The sequence below is a fragment of the Pleurodeles waltl genome, chromosome 5 (assembly GCF_031143425.1).
Source record: "Pleurodeles waltl isolate 20211129_DDA chromosome 5, aPleWal1.hap1.20221129, whole genome shotgun sequence".
In the NCBI taxonomy this organism is placed as follows: Eukaryota; Metazoa; Chordata; class Amphibia; order Caudata; family Salamandridae; genus Pleurodeles; species Pleurodeles waltl.
Window position 1 is genome coordinate 1,749,772,705 of NC_090444.1, and position 17,231 is coordinate 1,749,789,935.

The 17,231-nt window shown below is 43.0% G+C and overlaps 1 protein-coding gene across 1 annotated transcript in view; it reads right to left on the reverse strand.

Moving 5' to 3' along the window:
• Positions 1–17,231, reverse strand: part of PKHD1 (PKHD1 ciliary IPT domain containing fibrocystin/polyductin) — a 1,684,711-nt gene that overhangs the window by 1,313,635 nt on the left and 353,845 nt on the right. Inside the window, exons 21-22 of the mRNA XM_069236642.1 lie at positions 16,690–16,874; positions 10,908–11,046 (exon numbers count right to left, since the gene is read on the reverse strand). Of these exons, the coding sequence (XP_069092743.1) occupies positions 10,908–11,046; positions 16,690–16,874 (324 nt within the window). The remainder of the gene's footprint in view (positions 1–10,907; positions 11,047–16,689; positions 16,875–17,231) is intronic.

A 17,231-nucleotide genomic window follows, 5' to 3' on the forward strand; every position in this document is an offset into this window, starting at 1 on the left:
CAGAAACTGCACTGTGTCCAGAACAGCTGAGAAGAAAGGGAGCGTCTGAGAGGAAGTCAGGTGTGACTTCAACACAATTGTAGTGAACCCCAGCGAATGCAGGAGGTTTACCATAGTCTGAAGATGGGCGCCAACAGTCTGGAGCGTGCTCGCCTTCAACAGCCAGTCATCGAGGTAAGGGAAGACTGAAACCCCAAACCTGTGCAGATGACCTGCAACCACTGCCATCACTTTCGTGAACACCTGAGGGGTGCTGGTAGGGCTGAAGGGAGCACAGTAAATTGAAATTTCTTGTGAACAACCACAAATCGCAAGTAGCGCCTGTGGGTAGGCAGGACGGGTATATGAAGCAGATGTCCTGCAAGTCCAACAATACCATCCAGTCTCCAGGGTCTTTGGCTGACAGGACCTGAGCCAGGGTGAGCATTTTGAACTTCTCCTTCCTGAGGAAGAGATTGAGGGCGTGGAGGTCTAGGATAGGGCAAAGGCCCTTGTCCTTCTTGAGCACCAGAAAGTAGTGGGAATAACAATCATGACCTACTTCTTGTGCAAGGACCCTCTCTATGGCTCCCTTGGCCAAGAGAACCACAATTTCCTAGCGGAGAAGTGCCAAATGATCCTCCGGTAAGCAGTCATAAGACAGTGCCATGGACAGAGGTGTAGTCTTGAAGGGGAGTTAATAGCCCCTTTGGATTCTTTGCAAAACCCACTTGTCTGTCGTGATAGACTCCAAGTGGGTCAGGTGATGGCAAATCCTGCCTCCTACGTGTCTGGGATGATATGATTGACTAGGAGGGTTGGGAGACTGTAGCGGGGCGGGGGTGGACTGGGCAGACCTCTGGCTCCCTGACCCATGAGCCTGTGGGATTCTCCATCTGCAAACACGGAGTGGCTGTACAGCATGCGTGGCTCGGTGGCTGGCAGGCAAAGGGTGTGGGAGGAGGCCCCTTTGGTGGGCACGAAAGGTGTGAAAAGGAGACTGTGTTTGGGCAAGGGGCTGCTGTGAGGCCAAGGGACCAAGACATAGCCTGGGACTCCTTGAAACGCTTGAGTGCTGAGTCTGCTTTGTCTCTGAAGAGACGAGTGCCATCAAGGGCATGTCCATGAGAGACTGTTGGACATCCCATGAAAAGCAAGATGTCCTCAACCAGGCGTGGCACCGTAAGCCCACCATCGACACAACTGATCTGCCCAGTGAGATGGTTGTGTCCAGCCCACAACGTATTGTGAACTTTTGGCCACATCCCTTCTCCGGGACCTGCAGCAGGACCTACACGACCATATCCCATAAGGTACGACTGTAGCTGCCCAAAAGTCATGCGGTGTTCACGGACCGCAATACTATACTGGAGGAAGAAAACTTCTTCTTCCCAAGCTGATCCAGTCTTTTTGATTCCCAATCCAGAGGGGCGGATGGGAAAGCGCTAGATGCGGAAGAAGACTGCATGCATTGTCCCACTTTGTAAATATGGCACAGCATTTTTGGCCTTCTAACGCCACATTAGCATCACAAAAATGATGCTAATGTGGCGTTAGAATGGCACTAGGCCCTCTTAAATATGGGCCTTTATGTTACTACCAACAATTGAATGATAGTGTTGCTCGCTCATGTGGTCATGACTGTGAGAATGTGCTGAAATACTTCAATCACAGAAATAGATTAGGTTCTGAATTGTCACATCATTGTCCCTCTATTGTTCTTCCTTTATTTGTAAGAAAGATCTCTCGTGGCACCATGTCCAAGTAACTGAGAAGAAAAATGACCAGATCTAAGCAAATGGCTTTTTTTTTTGCATGTTCACCCCCATCTTACTTGGACTTATGCGTGCTGTTTTTTTGCCCATTGCATGTGCTCTGAACCCTAAACAAGTCAAAATTCACCACACTCATAACTGGCATATTTAACTTCCCTATATACCCATAGTATATGGTACAAAGGGTACCCAGGGCCTGTAAGTTTAATGTCACTAGTGGACTTCAGTACCCATTGTGCCACCCTCTACAGTGGCATTGCGAAATCCACTACAGACCTACCACTGTAGCCTGCCTGTGCAGTTTCAATACTGCATATCCATGCTGTCAAACTAACTCCTTTTGAAGGCCTAACCACTCCTTCTGAATATTAATATTTCACCTCTAAGTAGGTCTTAATGTCCTTAAGCCAAGGCGCATGATATTTAAAAATGGGGCATGTAGAAGTTTAATGTTAAACTTGTCCTTACAGTGACAAGGTCCCAATAGCTATTTTCACTGTAGCAGGGTTAGGTATTCCATAGGAAGGCACTGGGATACAATATTAAATGTAACAATGCTCTCGTCACATATGAAACAGCTACTAAGTTATTTCTTGTACTTTTAAAAATATTTATTACAAGGTCAATACACTGGTAAAGCGGGACCTGTAATAACTGTTTTGAAAAAGGTACCTATAGAATGCTACATTTGTAATTCTTTGAGCTTTTAGAAGCCCGTTTGCATGACCTTCCAACTGTCACTCAGGAGCTGAATAGCTACCATCGATGAGGCTTGAACTTGCTTCCAGAACTAAGACAAAGGCCTTGGATGTGGGCAGGTGTTCTGTTCCTCTGGCAGGATAGCCATCTAGGCTGTGCACAGGAAATTAACTTCAAAGAGGCCTTCCCTGTCGATGGCAAATGTTATCGGACACCTCGGCAGGGCCCTGTTTTGTTCACCTAGGCAGACAGGAACCAATGCCAGTGGGAGAGGAGCTGCCCTAGAAGTCATTTCAAATGACCCACAGAGGAAGGGTTGCTCATTTCCCTGGCCACACCTCTGCAGTAGGCACATGAGCTCTGTACAAGGGAGAGGCGCTGTGCGATTCTTTGCAGCATGGCACAAGGAAATGCTACAATAGTGGATAAGGGTACCCTTGGAAAATGTTTCCTCATTGAATAGGGAGGTGCCAGAAGTCACCTCCATCCACAGGCTAGAGCCAGGCATAAATGTGGCTTCCCTAGGCACTCTCTTCAGAAAACTACTGGACCTGTGGAAGTTAGATGAAGGACTACAGCTGCTGTTGCGACCTGTGAGGAGACCTAAAAGGCTGGAACAGCTGTCACTTGCACCCACTGCAAAGAAGTGTACTCCAGGGGTCATTTGACTGACATCCTGCAGAGACACCACAAACTGCAAGAAGCCCTATTTTCATGAAGAACCCAGATGACCAGTTCCAACCGGACCTGCCCTGGACCCTACTGGGGGTCTCTGCTAAAGTGAGTCTTGGCCTCAAGTGCTGTTCTTGGGGTCCTAGGACTCTTGGCTCTGCCTAAGTGTACTCCTCCTAACATTCTGAGAAATCTGCAAACTTTTGGGTTCCAAAGATCTCTGAACGACCGGGACAAACCTACCATGACTATCCAACAAAGGGCTGCTGGGCAAAAGGTTCGAGTTGTTTCTGCTATGAGTTTTTCCACAGCAGCAAATCCATTTCAGTTGGATCTCACGGACAAGGTATCTGACTTCATGGAGCTATGTTTACTTACAGCGACAACTTGAAGCTTTGCCCTGCTGAAGGAGTCTGAGCTCCACAGTGACTACGTCTGGACATTGAAATCTTCACCGGGGGAAGGTGTCAAAGGTATCCGGGCAGGTGAGGGGCCTTCACTGGGAGCAAAGTTTGAATTTCTCCCACTCAGAGCTTTCCCGCTGAAAGCTAATGGCTTCACCACAACCTCACCGACGGCTATCCAGGCCCTCCTCAGCCTGCTTGCTTACCCGACTTCTGACAGTGGACGAACCTGGTTTCTGTATCCGAACCAGGCTCCATCATGGTCAGCCTTAAATTGTGCCTAGGTACTGATCAAGCGCAGCCAAATGACCACTGTTGGAACTTAACGCTCTTTAGCACTATCTTTATTCAAAACATTTATATCTCTGGTTCCAGATATTGTATTTTTGTCATTTTGTTGATCACTAAAAATTTCTTTACTTTTTATAAGTTGGAGGGGGATTTATATTGTGTTGTGTTTTCAATTTGTATTGGTACTTCTAAATGCTTTAAACATTTTCTTATGTTAAGACTGTCTGCTCTGTGTCACAGCAACTAAGGAGTTGAACTCTGGTTTAAATAGCTGAAACTTTTACTAGATGTAGAAAGAATAGTGACATCATTAATTGTGGTAGACTGACTTCACAACTAATAATCCACTTTCTCATACTAGAGAAGTCTTGTTGGTGACCCACTGCTAACGTTTGTTGCATCCCTTTGAAACTATTGGCATGTTATGTTATTAGTGCTTTTATTGCATGCTTGGTGCTCAACCATGAGGGCATCCAGGCACTATGTAGCTGGTGTGCAAAGCCAGCCCTGAAGGGCTTACCTGAAGAGCCATATCTTTAGCTTGAGGATGTCAAGAAGGGTGAAGGAGGTGATACTGTGTTGTGGGAGGTTGTTGGACTTGGCCCTTTCTGCAGGGTCATCCCCAAACTTTTAGTCTTCTCGTCTTATTTTTGGCGATCTCATTTTTGCTGGTCTCAGGACTCTGCACACTTTACCACTGCTAACCAGTGTTAAACTGCATGTACCCACTACTTAAACATGGTAACACTGGCTTTTTCCCCCAATTGCCATATCTACTTTACTTGTAAGTCCCTGGTAAATTAGAACTACATGTGCATAGGGCCTGTGTATTAAATGCTGCTAGTGGGCCTGTAGCACTCATTGTGCCACCCACTTAAGAAGTTCTCTAAACATGTCTCAGGCCTGCCATTGAAGCCGGTGTGCACAGTTTTAAACTACCATTTCGACCTGGCAAAATAAACCTTTTGCCATGCCCTAATCCTCCTTTTTAATACATATGAGTCACCTCTAGGGTAGGCCCTGGACAGCCCAGAGGGCATGGTGCAGTGTATTTTTTTTTTTTTACTGTGAGTTACCAGCTAATAAGTTATAATTTCCAAATGGGAGCAGATAACTAATGAATAGTTGGTGTCTGTGAAATTGTAATGAAAAACCCTCCCTCATGACAAATATGGAATTTAAATTACAATTTGGAAAATGCCACATTTAGAAAGTTGGCATGTTACTGCCTTAGCCATTCAGTGCCTGTACCCTGCCTTTGGGTCATGTGATTCGGGGTAGCTGACAAATGGGGTTTGTGTGGTCCTCCTATATAGCCACTCACAATAGGGAGCTTAGGTGTGCCTGGATGTGACAACACTGGCACAATCGGAGGGTTGGAGATGGACACAGCCCTACTTACACTACACACACCCTGTAGTTAGTTTGGAGCCAGGACAGGGAAGGTAGGATGCCTGTGGACTTCAAAGGGTAACCTCTAGAAGCTTCTCACAATTCAAAGGCAGAACTGGGTACAAATACTGGACCTCAAACACTAACTCTTCAGTAGGCTTCAGGACCTATGAATACTCTGCCATGACTGCTATGCTGATGAAAGGAGTGCCACTCTGCTGGAATGTGCACTGAAGGAACTGATGTCCGGCTGTGTTGACCTGCTGCCATATTGCCATGATGAGAAGGACTGGACCTGCATTTTTGAACCCAGTACTCCAAATTGACCCCAAGAGTTAGTTGGCTGGCCTCCCGACTACAGCCTCAGGGACAGAAGGCTCCAACAACCCTGTACCTATCACCTGCACTCCCCCATCTGTGAGTCCTACCCTGCCAAGTGGTGCCACCCTGGGTCCTTGGATGTGGGTCGGAAGGTGTTCTGCCACCCATTTGTGGACCAAGCAGAATCATCACACCTCCTCTTCTGTGTGACGCAATCCTTAATAGAACAGACGCATTGTCTCTGCTATGATGTTGCTCCTGATGCAAAGGACTCTGCATCAACTTCACAGCCCACACTGGAACCGCATCTATGCAAAGTTTCACCGACGCAGGCCCTCACATCGCAAATCTCCAGTCGACGGCAGCCTTAATGACGACGTGGGTTCTCGCATCACAGCCACACCAAACCTCTAGAACCGACACATTGCTCTGCCTGCAGACCCATCCTTAGTGCCGGACTTCACATCCCAAGCTTTCATCAATGGATCCTCGACGAAGATGCAGGACCTTGCACTGTATCTCTGCTGATCCTCACAACCAATGCATCTCCTTGGCTGTGCAATGCATTCTCAGCGCAGGACCTTGCAACACTTCACAAACCAGGATATAAGGTACTTTTGTTCAACAGGCCTCACTGGGGTTCTGTAGCCAGCCCTTGCTCCATCGCAGTCAGCCTGAACTTGCGACGCTGACCCTGTTAGGTATGACCAGATATCCACAGTCCCTGGTATGTGCTTCTTGGTGCTATCTCAACTCAAGTCTTTAAAGTTGCATATCTCTGGCTCTACTGATTGGATTTGTGTTGTGTTGGTGTTGTTTTATTTATTAAAATAACTCTGTTATTCTAACCTTGTGTGGGATTCTTTTTTGGTGTGTTTTTACTGTGTTAATGTTTGAAATGTTGCACAAACACTTTACACATTGCCCCTAAGTTAGCCCTCACTGCTCTGTGCCATGCTACCCGGGGATTGAGCACAGGTTAATTTGGGGTTTGCTTGTGACTGGTTTCTGCTTGAGTAGGGTTTTACCACCCTCAAGCAGGAAGCCAATTTCTTACAGAGGTTATTCCAGGCTTTTGGAGCCAGGTATGAGAAGGAAAAAAACTCTGCTCTGCTTTTTTGAGTGTGTGGGGTGTGAGCTAGTGAGAGATTGACAGAGCAGAGGCTGATAAAAATGAATACCGCAATTCAGGAAGACAGGACCTGTGTTGTGGGGTGCTTTCTAGATGTGGGTGAGGAGTTTGAAGCGTGTGTGCTTATGTATCGTAGAGAGTGGAGTCCCAGAAGGTGTGGTGTGATGTGGGCTCACAGTGGGAGTTTGAGAACATAGAGAATTAAACTGAGCAAAAGCTGCACTGTCTGCAAAGTAATCAAACTGTCAAATTACTAAATATTAATATTAAACTAGCAGCCTGTATGGATAGAAAGAAGTGCAAATACCAAAATCAAACTACCAATTTCAATTTAGTATTGGCAGAAAGTTTGGACTTATTTAGAGTTCTTGAACAATATACGTTCATCTTCTTGTCATTCAAAACACAACAGAAAACATAACTTTGTTCAACCTCGAAAAGTTTAAGGGGACCTTGAGACATTTTGAGGAAAGTTACCAGCAATTGGAGGTACCTGTATATACTATGCTTGATTATTAAGGGATCCTGTGGCAAGTTCTTCTAGATCAAAGAGAGTTGTTAGTCAATGGGGTGAGCTATGAGCAGAAATACCAGATCACATAAATCACAAGAATGCACAGGTTGCACTAAAGGGAGTGAAAACTACTTATAAAAAATACATTATTTATAAATATAATCAAAGTATCCAGATCGTATCACATATGTTCACATTCATTGAATAGAGTAATTTTGGCTGAGCCTGCTGGACGATGGTTATTTTGATCCCCTAGATGTTTCCTTGGGATTGGACATGAGTCCACTCACCGCAGTTCAAACAGTCAGATAAATTTCCAGGGAGGACATACTAAGCAAAATCCTTAGGGCACACGCTAGTACATTTTTAGATCCTAACCGTCTCTCTTCTTGCTGAGATTCTGGGAGACCTCACCATTCCTCCTAAAAATAATTTTATTCAGCAGTTTAAGATGGTAGGAAAATGCACAGACCACCACAAAACTGGGATCATTGATGTAGCCAGAACTATCTGGTCATGTGAGTGAAATCCTGATGCGTCTGTCCTCCTCAATCTAGAGAGCATGCACTTGACACAGCCTAGAGCTCAGCATTGAACACCACATGGGACTGTGGGTTTACCATACGTAGCTTACAGGAGTGGGATCAATGTCCAAAATTACAGGTCCAACAGCACAGCAACTTGAGGGGGAAGGCAATAGAGTATATCAGTCAATGCAACATGGCAATTCTTCTCATGTCAAATGTTATAAGGCAGTCCTGCTGTCCGAGAACATACATTTTGACTGATTGCCAGCTGTTCTTTGGGAGAAGAGTTGTGGTGTGATCTATATGATATGATCTGAAGTGAAAAAAAATCAAATCAAAGAATCAGACTTAGTAAATTTTTCATGAGCCCATTTAAAACTCAATATTCATCCATATAGCAAGGAGACAGCCCTGAGAAAAGTATGACAGGCTTAATGAACATGAAGAAAGCAATAATAGCTTCCAGGGAGCCACCCCATTAAATAAATGGCACACTTTTAGCTGGAACTGGAAAAAGTGAAAATAAACAGAGCGTGGAGTTTCGGATTCACTCTACCAGCAAAAAACAAAGTGGAGGAGCACTCTGCAAAGCACGGTCAAAAGTGACTTTTCTGTGATGTGGGACAGGCTACCTAGTGACTTTGGAAAAGAAAGTGAAAAGGCTAGATGACAGCTAACAAGCTGCTCTGCTGCTCCCTGGGATTTTTGCCCCATCTGAGAGGTGCGCTTTGGAGGCAATGGTGGAGGACTTTCATGATGAGGGCATGGAACAGTCAAGGGAAATGCTGCCCACCAAGCAGTGTAGAGGAATTTACACTGGACAGGACTGGAGGGAGGGACATTGTCTGGTTTCCAGACCCAGGCTTACTATCCAGAGTACATTTTATAGCCCTTATATGATTATGTTATTTTTTTAGCTTTCTACTTGCTTACGGGTGCATCTGTGAGAGCAGAGATTTTGTCTTAATATTTATCTCATACATAAACATACTGATGTACTAATGTGTGAAATGTTTTAAATGAAAAAATAATGTTAACACAAAAATTGTGCCATACTTAGACAAGGCCTGCATATGTTATGTGTTTGTTCTATTAGTCACCATTGAGTGCGAGGCCTACATGAAAACTAACTGGAAGATGTATTAATGTAATGTAAACGTTAAAATGTCTTCTGTAAAACTAAAATGCTGAAATAATATGAGTATTTCTTGGTTTTCTGCGGTATCATATTTTTGATACAATTGTATGTGCTCATGTACGCTCTATAACAAACTTCTTTAGCTTGACTTACAAACTTGTTCTGTGCATTTTATTAATGAAATATGTTTCTCTCAAGGAAAACAGTAAAAAGAAAAATGTTTCCACATATTTGTAACCACTGTCTAGTAGAAGCAAATCCAGAAGATGCCAAAACAAAAGGGCCTACAGATGCATCCAGAGAAGGAAGTGTGCAAGATACATTTAGCATAAATCTGAACTTCGCAAGAGGAGCAGAAGCCAATAGGCGTTTTCGAAGCTAACATTTGATATAATTGTGATATCTGTTAACCTTCTAATTGGAAGTTATTTCCTCACCTTATGTTTTAGCCAATCAAGGGTGTTTAGCAAGTTTAATTTAACGTTGGAGAGCCATTTGTCCAGAGTCTTTTCTTCCCTGGTGTCCAGAGATTTCACTTCATATACTCAGTGTGATCTGTCACTTTGACACTTCATGCTTTGCCAGTTGGTCTACTGACATTCTGGTGTTTTATTATTTTTCTGAGTTTGCTATGTCTGTTCAATTCTGATCTAATGCTCTGATGGTTTAGTAATCTTATAGTCCAAATTCTAAACTGTCCCCCTATCCTGTTCCTGTTCTGATGTCCTCCTGAAGAAGTAGAAGTTGTTGCTGATTACTTTAGGATAAGTAAATATAATAGATCTGCATAATGTTGTTTGTCTGTTGTTTAACAGGTACCAACTGCTACTGTTTTAATACTGCTGCAATTTTTGATAGTGTCATAGCTAGGTGTTTTCTAAATTAATGTTACTAAAACGTTTGCATGAAGCCCAACATGCTAATGCTAATTTGAGGTTAGTGAGGTGTTTTTCTCTACACTTATGATTTGACATTGTTTATTTCTGAATGAAATGTATCTTATCACTCTTACACAAATATTAATGTTATTGATTTGTGTTCTAACTATTGAGTTTATTGTTCTATTTGCTTTGTTTAAACTAAGATTCATTAGGCTAATTCGACAGCCTGTGATGCTTCTTTATTTGTATCATTTGGTGTTGATAATAATTTTTGTGACCTTAGCATTGTTAATATAGGGAAATAAATATTCTAATTGATACTAAAGGTGTGGTTATTCGTGGCCAAATGGGTCATGGTGTGTCGTTTATTGATTCTTTGGTGATTACTTTTATTATTTAATGTTGTTGTTTATGTGACACTAATCAGTATGTGAATCAATATAAATTAAACAAGTCAAAAGATTAATCGACCTTAAAGCAGTGTCCAATCACTTACTATGATGAAATAGATAAGCCAAGGGCATGCTCACACATCACGTAGGAGAGGTTTTCTTTTACTTCATACATATAATTTTACTAGAAGTTTCCAATACGCCAGTTTTGCGAAGTGCAAACCTTAGGTCTTGGCACCATTTAACAACCAGATTTGTAAGTTCACCCATCATTTGGAAATGATCAATAACTATTTGTTGCCCAAAGTAGAGGACAGCCTAACGTAAGATACACTTGCACAATGGTGACAGTCAGAGTCCCTCAGCAAAGCAAAAAAGGCAGTGGAGCTAGACATGCAAAGCTTGATGGAAAACAAATGATGTCCCAAACTAAGAGACCATTTTAACGTGCCTGCAGTAGTCTGTGACTGTTAAATTATCTTAGTGCGTGGATTTAACCCAAGCTGCAAAAGGAGCAAATAAGCTGGCATTAGCAGGCAACAATAATTTTTATTCAAGTGGCCTTACCAGGACCAGATGTTGGCATTTCATAAATTAATTTGCAGTAAACACTGCTAGCTGCATTAAGTTAAAATTCATACACCCAAAAAGCGATTCACCCCGAAAAAATTCACCCCAAAGCTACATCATTAATTTTCTTGTTTTCTGCCTATAAATGCCTGAAAGTCAATTGAAAGAAAGATGCATAGTATTTCCTGTACTCCCAAAAATAAATGTGCTGGTTATTTACCTCAATGACATGAGAGGAAGGTCAACAACACACTTTGCAACCCAGAAACTCAAATTGAAAGTAGGCCACAATCCTGTCACAGATACAGTTTCGATGACACTTCCTCCTGGACGAGCAGGTTTCAGATCTGTTTGAAAGACTTCAGAATAGAGAACAATTGAGCAAAGAGCAAGGAAACATTAAACCACAGTATGATATTAAGCCAATTTCTAAAGGAGGTAATGTGTAACAGGCAGTGCTTAATTTGTAAATAAAAAGGTGCCGGTGCTCAAAGCCCTCCTCAAACACGCGGCTGCAGCAATTAAATGTGTGAGCACGGAATACTGAGGCAGCGTAATCCTGAAGCCATCTCAGGCCTCTCCAATCCATATAAAGCCACTCCCTGCCCCTTCAGCTCACTCTCGCAGCATTCTACTATCTCTCTTTGTGACGCTTTTTCGTTTTTCCCTTCACCCGTCTTTCCCATATGTGTCTTTTGCTCGCAGCAAATGCTCGAGGCAGAAGAATAAGCCCCGGCCCTAAAAAATAAGTGCCGGTGCTCAGCACCGGAAACAACAAGCACAAATTAAGCACTGGTAACAGGAATAAATGTGCATGTTTTGCGTGTTGCGTTTTATTTCGGTTTGTCATGTGGTTGTGCTATTTGTGTAGCATTATTGCATTGTTTTTTTGTTGTGTAGTAGTTGGACCTGGCATCCTCTGCAGGGTGAACCCCTCACTTTTTGACTTTACCCTCCACTTTTTTGCTGAATTCATTTTTGTTAGCTTGTAGGACAGTGCACACTTTATCACAGCTAACCAGTGCTTAAGTACATGTGCTCTCTCTTCTAACCATGGTAGAATTGGCTCACACCAGACTGTCATATTTAATTTTCTTGTAAGTCCCTAGCAAAGTGGTACTACTTGTACACAGGGCCTCTAAATGCTACTAGTTTTTGTGCCACACGCTTAAGTAGGCCTGCAAACCTGCCTCAGGCCTGCCATTGCAGGCTGTGTGTGCTGTTTCAAATCACCATTTTTACCTAGCAAAACAAACTTTTTGCCAGGCACAAACTTTCTTTTTTAATACATGTAATGCACCATAAGGGTAGGCCCCAGACCGCCCAGAAGGCAGCGTGCAGTGTATATAAAATGTTGTACATGTGTTTCACTACTGCAAGGCCTACCTATTCCATAAGATAACACTGGGGTTACCTTATTACACTTATTAAGCTGTAATTTCATAAGGGTTGCAGGTAACTAGTTTGTGTATGGTGTCTGTGGAATTGTTATAAAAAACACTAACTCATGGTAAAGTCAGATTCTGAATTACAGTTTTGAAAATGCCACCTTTAGAAAATCAGCATTTTCCTGCCTTAGCCATTTGGGAGCTGCAGTCTGTCTCTGTGTCACATGACAGGGTATAGCTGACAGTTGGACTTTGTGTATTCCTCCTAAACAGCCGCACAATAGAGTGTTTAGGTGTGCCTGGATGGGAGATTACTGGTAAGATGGGAGGGAAGAGATGGGCAAAGCCCTACTTACACTTGAATAGTTTGTGCCCTGCCTCCACACACAGGGCTGCATACTCTTTACAGTTAGTTTGGAGCCGGGACAGGGGTGGTGGGAATCCTGTGGACTTCAGGGGGAAACCTCTAGAAGCTTCTCCCATTTCAAAGATACAACAGGGTAAAAATATTAGACCTCTGGCACTAACTCTTCACTACACTTCTGGACCTGCAGGAAGGAATGCCATTCTACTGGGCTGCTGCTCTGAAGGACTGCTGCCCTGCTGTGCTGAGCTGCTGCCTGCTGCCCTCTTGCCTGGGTGAGAAAGACTGGACCTGCATGTTGAATCTAGGACTCCAAAGTGACTCCAAGGACAAGTTGCCTCACCCCCTAACTAGATCTTCAGGGACTAAAGGCTCCAACAACATTGAACTCAGCACCTGGATTCTGCCATCTGCCATCTGTGAGTCCTACCCTGCCAAGTGGTGCCACCCCAGCCCTGGACCTTTGGATGTCAGTCTGAAGGTGCTCTGCCAGCCTATCTGTGTGACGCATCTCTGCTGCACGGCACCATTCTGAGCAGAACCAAAGCATTGCCTCTGCAGTAAGGATTTTCCTGATGCAAAGTCTCCACATAAGCCCTGCAGTCCTCATCAGAGCCACCACATGTGCACAGCTTTCCTGACGCAACCCTCACATCACAAATCTTTCATCAGCGGGATCCTCGACAATGATGCAGGACCTTGCATCGCAGCTTTGCAGCCCATCAGAATTGATGCATCACTTCAGCTGCACAACACACCCCCGGTGCCAGACCTTGCAAAGCTCCGCAACCAGGATTAAAGGTATTCCTGTTCAGCTGGCCCATCTGGGTCCTTATAGTCAGCCCTCCCTGCATTGCGGTCAGCCTGAACTTGTGACTTTGTCACGGTCCTACACAACCAGATAAAGCCAAAAAGAACAAAGTGCCAACTGTAGCAGTTTTCACTAAAATCTTTAAACCTGCACATGTCCAGTCCTATTGATTGACTTCTTGTCACTTTGGTCTTGTTTATTCATTGAAAATGACTCTATTTTGCTAATCGAGTGTGGGTTCCTTTTTGTGGTGTGTCTTCACTGAATTACTGCTTGAGGTGTTGCACAAATACTTTACACATTTCCCCAGAGTTAAGCCTGACTGCTCTGTTCCAAGAAACCCCAGGGTTGAGCAAAGGTTAATTTTGGGTTTGCTTATGACTTCACCCTGTCTAGGATTGTGCTTCCTGCTTGTGTAGGGTTTCAGCCCCCTCAACTAGCAACCTAATTTCTTAAAGTAGTAATGTGGTTGTTGTGCTGGATTCTATTTTGTTTGGTGTGTCCTCCCACGTTTTCGTTCTGTTCATTTATTTTGTTTATTGCATCAAGTTCTGTTGTGCATTTTAGGGATGTCAGCAAAGGTTTCTTCATTTGCAACCAAAATCAGCACATTCCCTTAAAGTTGAGTTACAAACAACCATCTAATCTAGTGATTCTGTGCTGAAATAATACTGCTGTGGGTTTTCCCGTATTTAAGACACTAGAGTAAAGCAAGCAACTAAACATTACCCTGTCATCTTGGTTTCTCCTCGTACTAGTCCTGAATATTATATTCTATGGAGATCATAATATGACACACAGGATATCTGTCACGTTTGTGACAGAGTATTCCATCCACCAAGATCTAAATCAGGCCGTATGTTACTTACAGGTAATTTTCATTACGTCAATTTGTTGTCCTCCTCTTCCCAGTCCAAATCCCTCCATTCCACCCAGTTTGCATCTCCAGTCCTGTTTCTTCTTGCTAATATTGGAGGAAGAGCTGTGTGGGAGTAGATTTGTAGACAGACAATAGGGAGGTTTGAGACATCTAACCAATAGGGTTAGTTGGGTTTCAACTATGGCATAACCTCTTTCGGAGGTGAGAAAACCTCAATCTTCAGGACCGGGACAAGGAAGACAATGAATCAGAGTAATGAATATAACCAATAAGTAACTGAGTTAAATACCTAAATACAACTCAAGAACCTCCTAACTCAATTTCAAACTCACATAAGCTTTGCACATGTAAACAGTGACACCACAACAAAATACAAATCAAACATGCAGACAGACTAAACAAGTTCTACTGGTTGATCTCATATGAAAGGACTGTGCACTAAGAGAGGAACTCTTATTAAGTAATCACTTTCAAATTCAAACCTGTTGGAGCTGCATACCCCTCTTGGTCACAGACAATACAAAACCACCTAAACTATTGCTCACTGATGTGTTGCCCCCACGCAAGTTTCCATCTCAATTATCACAGTGAATATTATTCAACCTCCCTAGGCAAGACCTACCAACTGATCAGCCTATGATACCCATTCTACGTCCTACTTTATTCCTTGGCCTCAATCTGAGACTGCTCCGATAGACCACTCCTTGACAGAGAAGTTTCAAATATTCTACCTAGCCCCTACCAACACTAGTCGGACCAGAGCCCTCCTCGGAGCAACATATTACCAACTCAAGGACAGCTACCTGCTATAGTGTATTCATGGCCCTTCTCTCTCAGTATATACCCTTCACTCCCTATCTCTCTCCATTTGTGACCACAGCGGTAACTTCTACCCTCATCTTATTGCTAACCATTGCATTTGTTTCACTCTTTCCCTTCCAGACAAATTTGCCATCCCCTTAATAACTGTCCATTACGTCTTTCATCACCAAATCATCAATGAGACATTTCCTCCTGACAGAAAATACCATCCTTCTTGCAAAAAAACAACCAGACTCAACCTTCATCCATTTGCGGTGCACAGCAAAGAGTGAGACACCTTCCACAAGCCTTGTCTCTACTTGTCCTTGTGCCAAACCTACATTAGTTCCATCTATTAAAAGATCGTACATGCTTGTAGTGATCCGCGTAAACACTGAGCACTTCTAATTTCCCACTAGTCCAAGTAGTTATGGGCATCCTTCCCCTTTGCCCTTTCTGTTCCTTAATACATTCCATTTACAGCTCTACATTGATGTGATGGAATTATGATTTCCCATAATGCTCTCTGTCAACAATCATCAGGATAACTTTACTATGGTAGCTGGTTATTGGTGCGGTGTGGCCTCAGGTGATGCTGGGTTAAGTTACAGCTGCGTTGCCATGATAACGTGAATTTCAGTGTTTTTTAGCGATAACTATGTAAGCAAAACATCCTTCAACTGAATCTTTCTAAGGGCTTTTTTAAATATTTTAATAAAAAATATTTGCCTTTTAAGTACCTAACGATAATCAGTTTCATGAAAGTTTTTCAGTGAATTCTTTGGGTTTGTAACAACATACATGTTCTCATTCATCAAAGAAAATAAACACTTTGCTTTGATGTTGGCAATGCACAGTGAAGTTGAGGACAGGGGACTTGTCTGCACCAGAATTCAATGGGTTCAGTCATCTATCAATGATAATTTATCATTTTTCTACGTCTTTCTCGCACCAACCCTGTTACACTGCCACACTTTTATCCGTTCATCCCTACTGACTTGGAATGCCCGTGTGCAGTGGTTTCATCATCTCGGACAAATAAAATGGTGATGTACCACGGACATGAATTAGGAGCCCTGGCTTGTAGCTTGGTCCCATTAGACTTGAAGACAACAATGGCAACAACAGAAAACAACAGGTCCTCTACTTTCTCATGTTCCCATGTCTTGGACTTTACCGAGCTAGTCAGCAACACACAGGAAGCTATTGGAGGGTTAAGGATGGAACGTCCACTCAAACAGTTGATGTCACTGGGAGAAGAAAAAGTGTATGATGTCACTTCCGTTACCAATGAAATTCTATTGACTGCGCGTTCATGCTAAGAATAAACAGCTCTAAAATATGTGTCTGGAATCAGACTGAAACGCATTTGGATAAGAAGTTAAATAAAACTAGCAAAACATTGAAAAATGAGATCAGCCAGGGTAAGAGAGATGGCTATTTGTACTTAATAATAAGGTGAATCAGGGAGAGACAAATATTTTGCTACAGGTGTAGCTTTGAGAAATACACAACCTGCATCTTAACTTAGCCTATTCACGCTCCAATTTTAAGACATTTACTTTTGTTAACAGTTACATTTGTATAGGGCAGACGAGGGTTTAGTGTACCTCTCAGTTTTTTAACCCTGAACAACAGGTTCATGATTTCATAACACTATCTTCCACTAGCTCGCTACATAATTTTCTGTTTGTTGAAATTGAAATGTTTCTTTTGCAGTTTGTACTCTTGAACTTGCAAACGTGAAAGGAACTGTACCAGTTAGGTTTCTCTCTGAAACAATGACTTCATCCACGTAGAACCAGTCGAGGCCTTCATCCTCCATCTGCAGAAGTAATAGATCAATCTGATGTACCAAAACTGTCGAGTTCCCACGCAGGTCCTTTGGGAATCCCGAACTATTCACACAATTCATCCAGAGATTAGTGCAGACAAACTTCCAGCTACAAAAGAGAAGTATTCATATTCAAAGGCACATTAAACAATAGTTTAGACAACCAATGGCTAATTAAAATCGTTCTTGATTTGTAAGTACAATGAGCGATTGTAAATCCATCGGATTGGCGCTGCACACACACACACTTACACACACACACACACACACACACAGAGGAGGGTTTTCATAGTCTCATCAGTGAACAGATGCCTGGACCATACAGAGATGATCTCAGAAATGTGCAAACCTTGTACAATTCTTCCATTAACTCTAGAGTGACCAATAGTCGGGCAGGCATAGGGAATGTACAGCATAAACACTTTTTATATCCAATTTTCCTCTGCTCTGTGCAGCCTCAAAAATG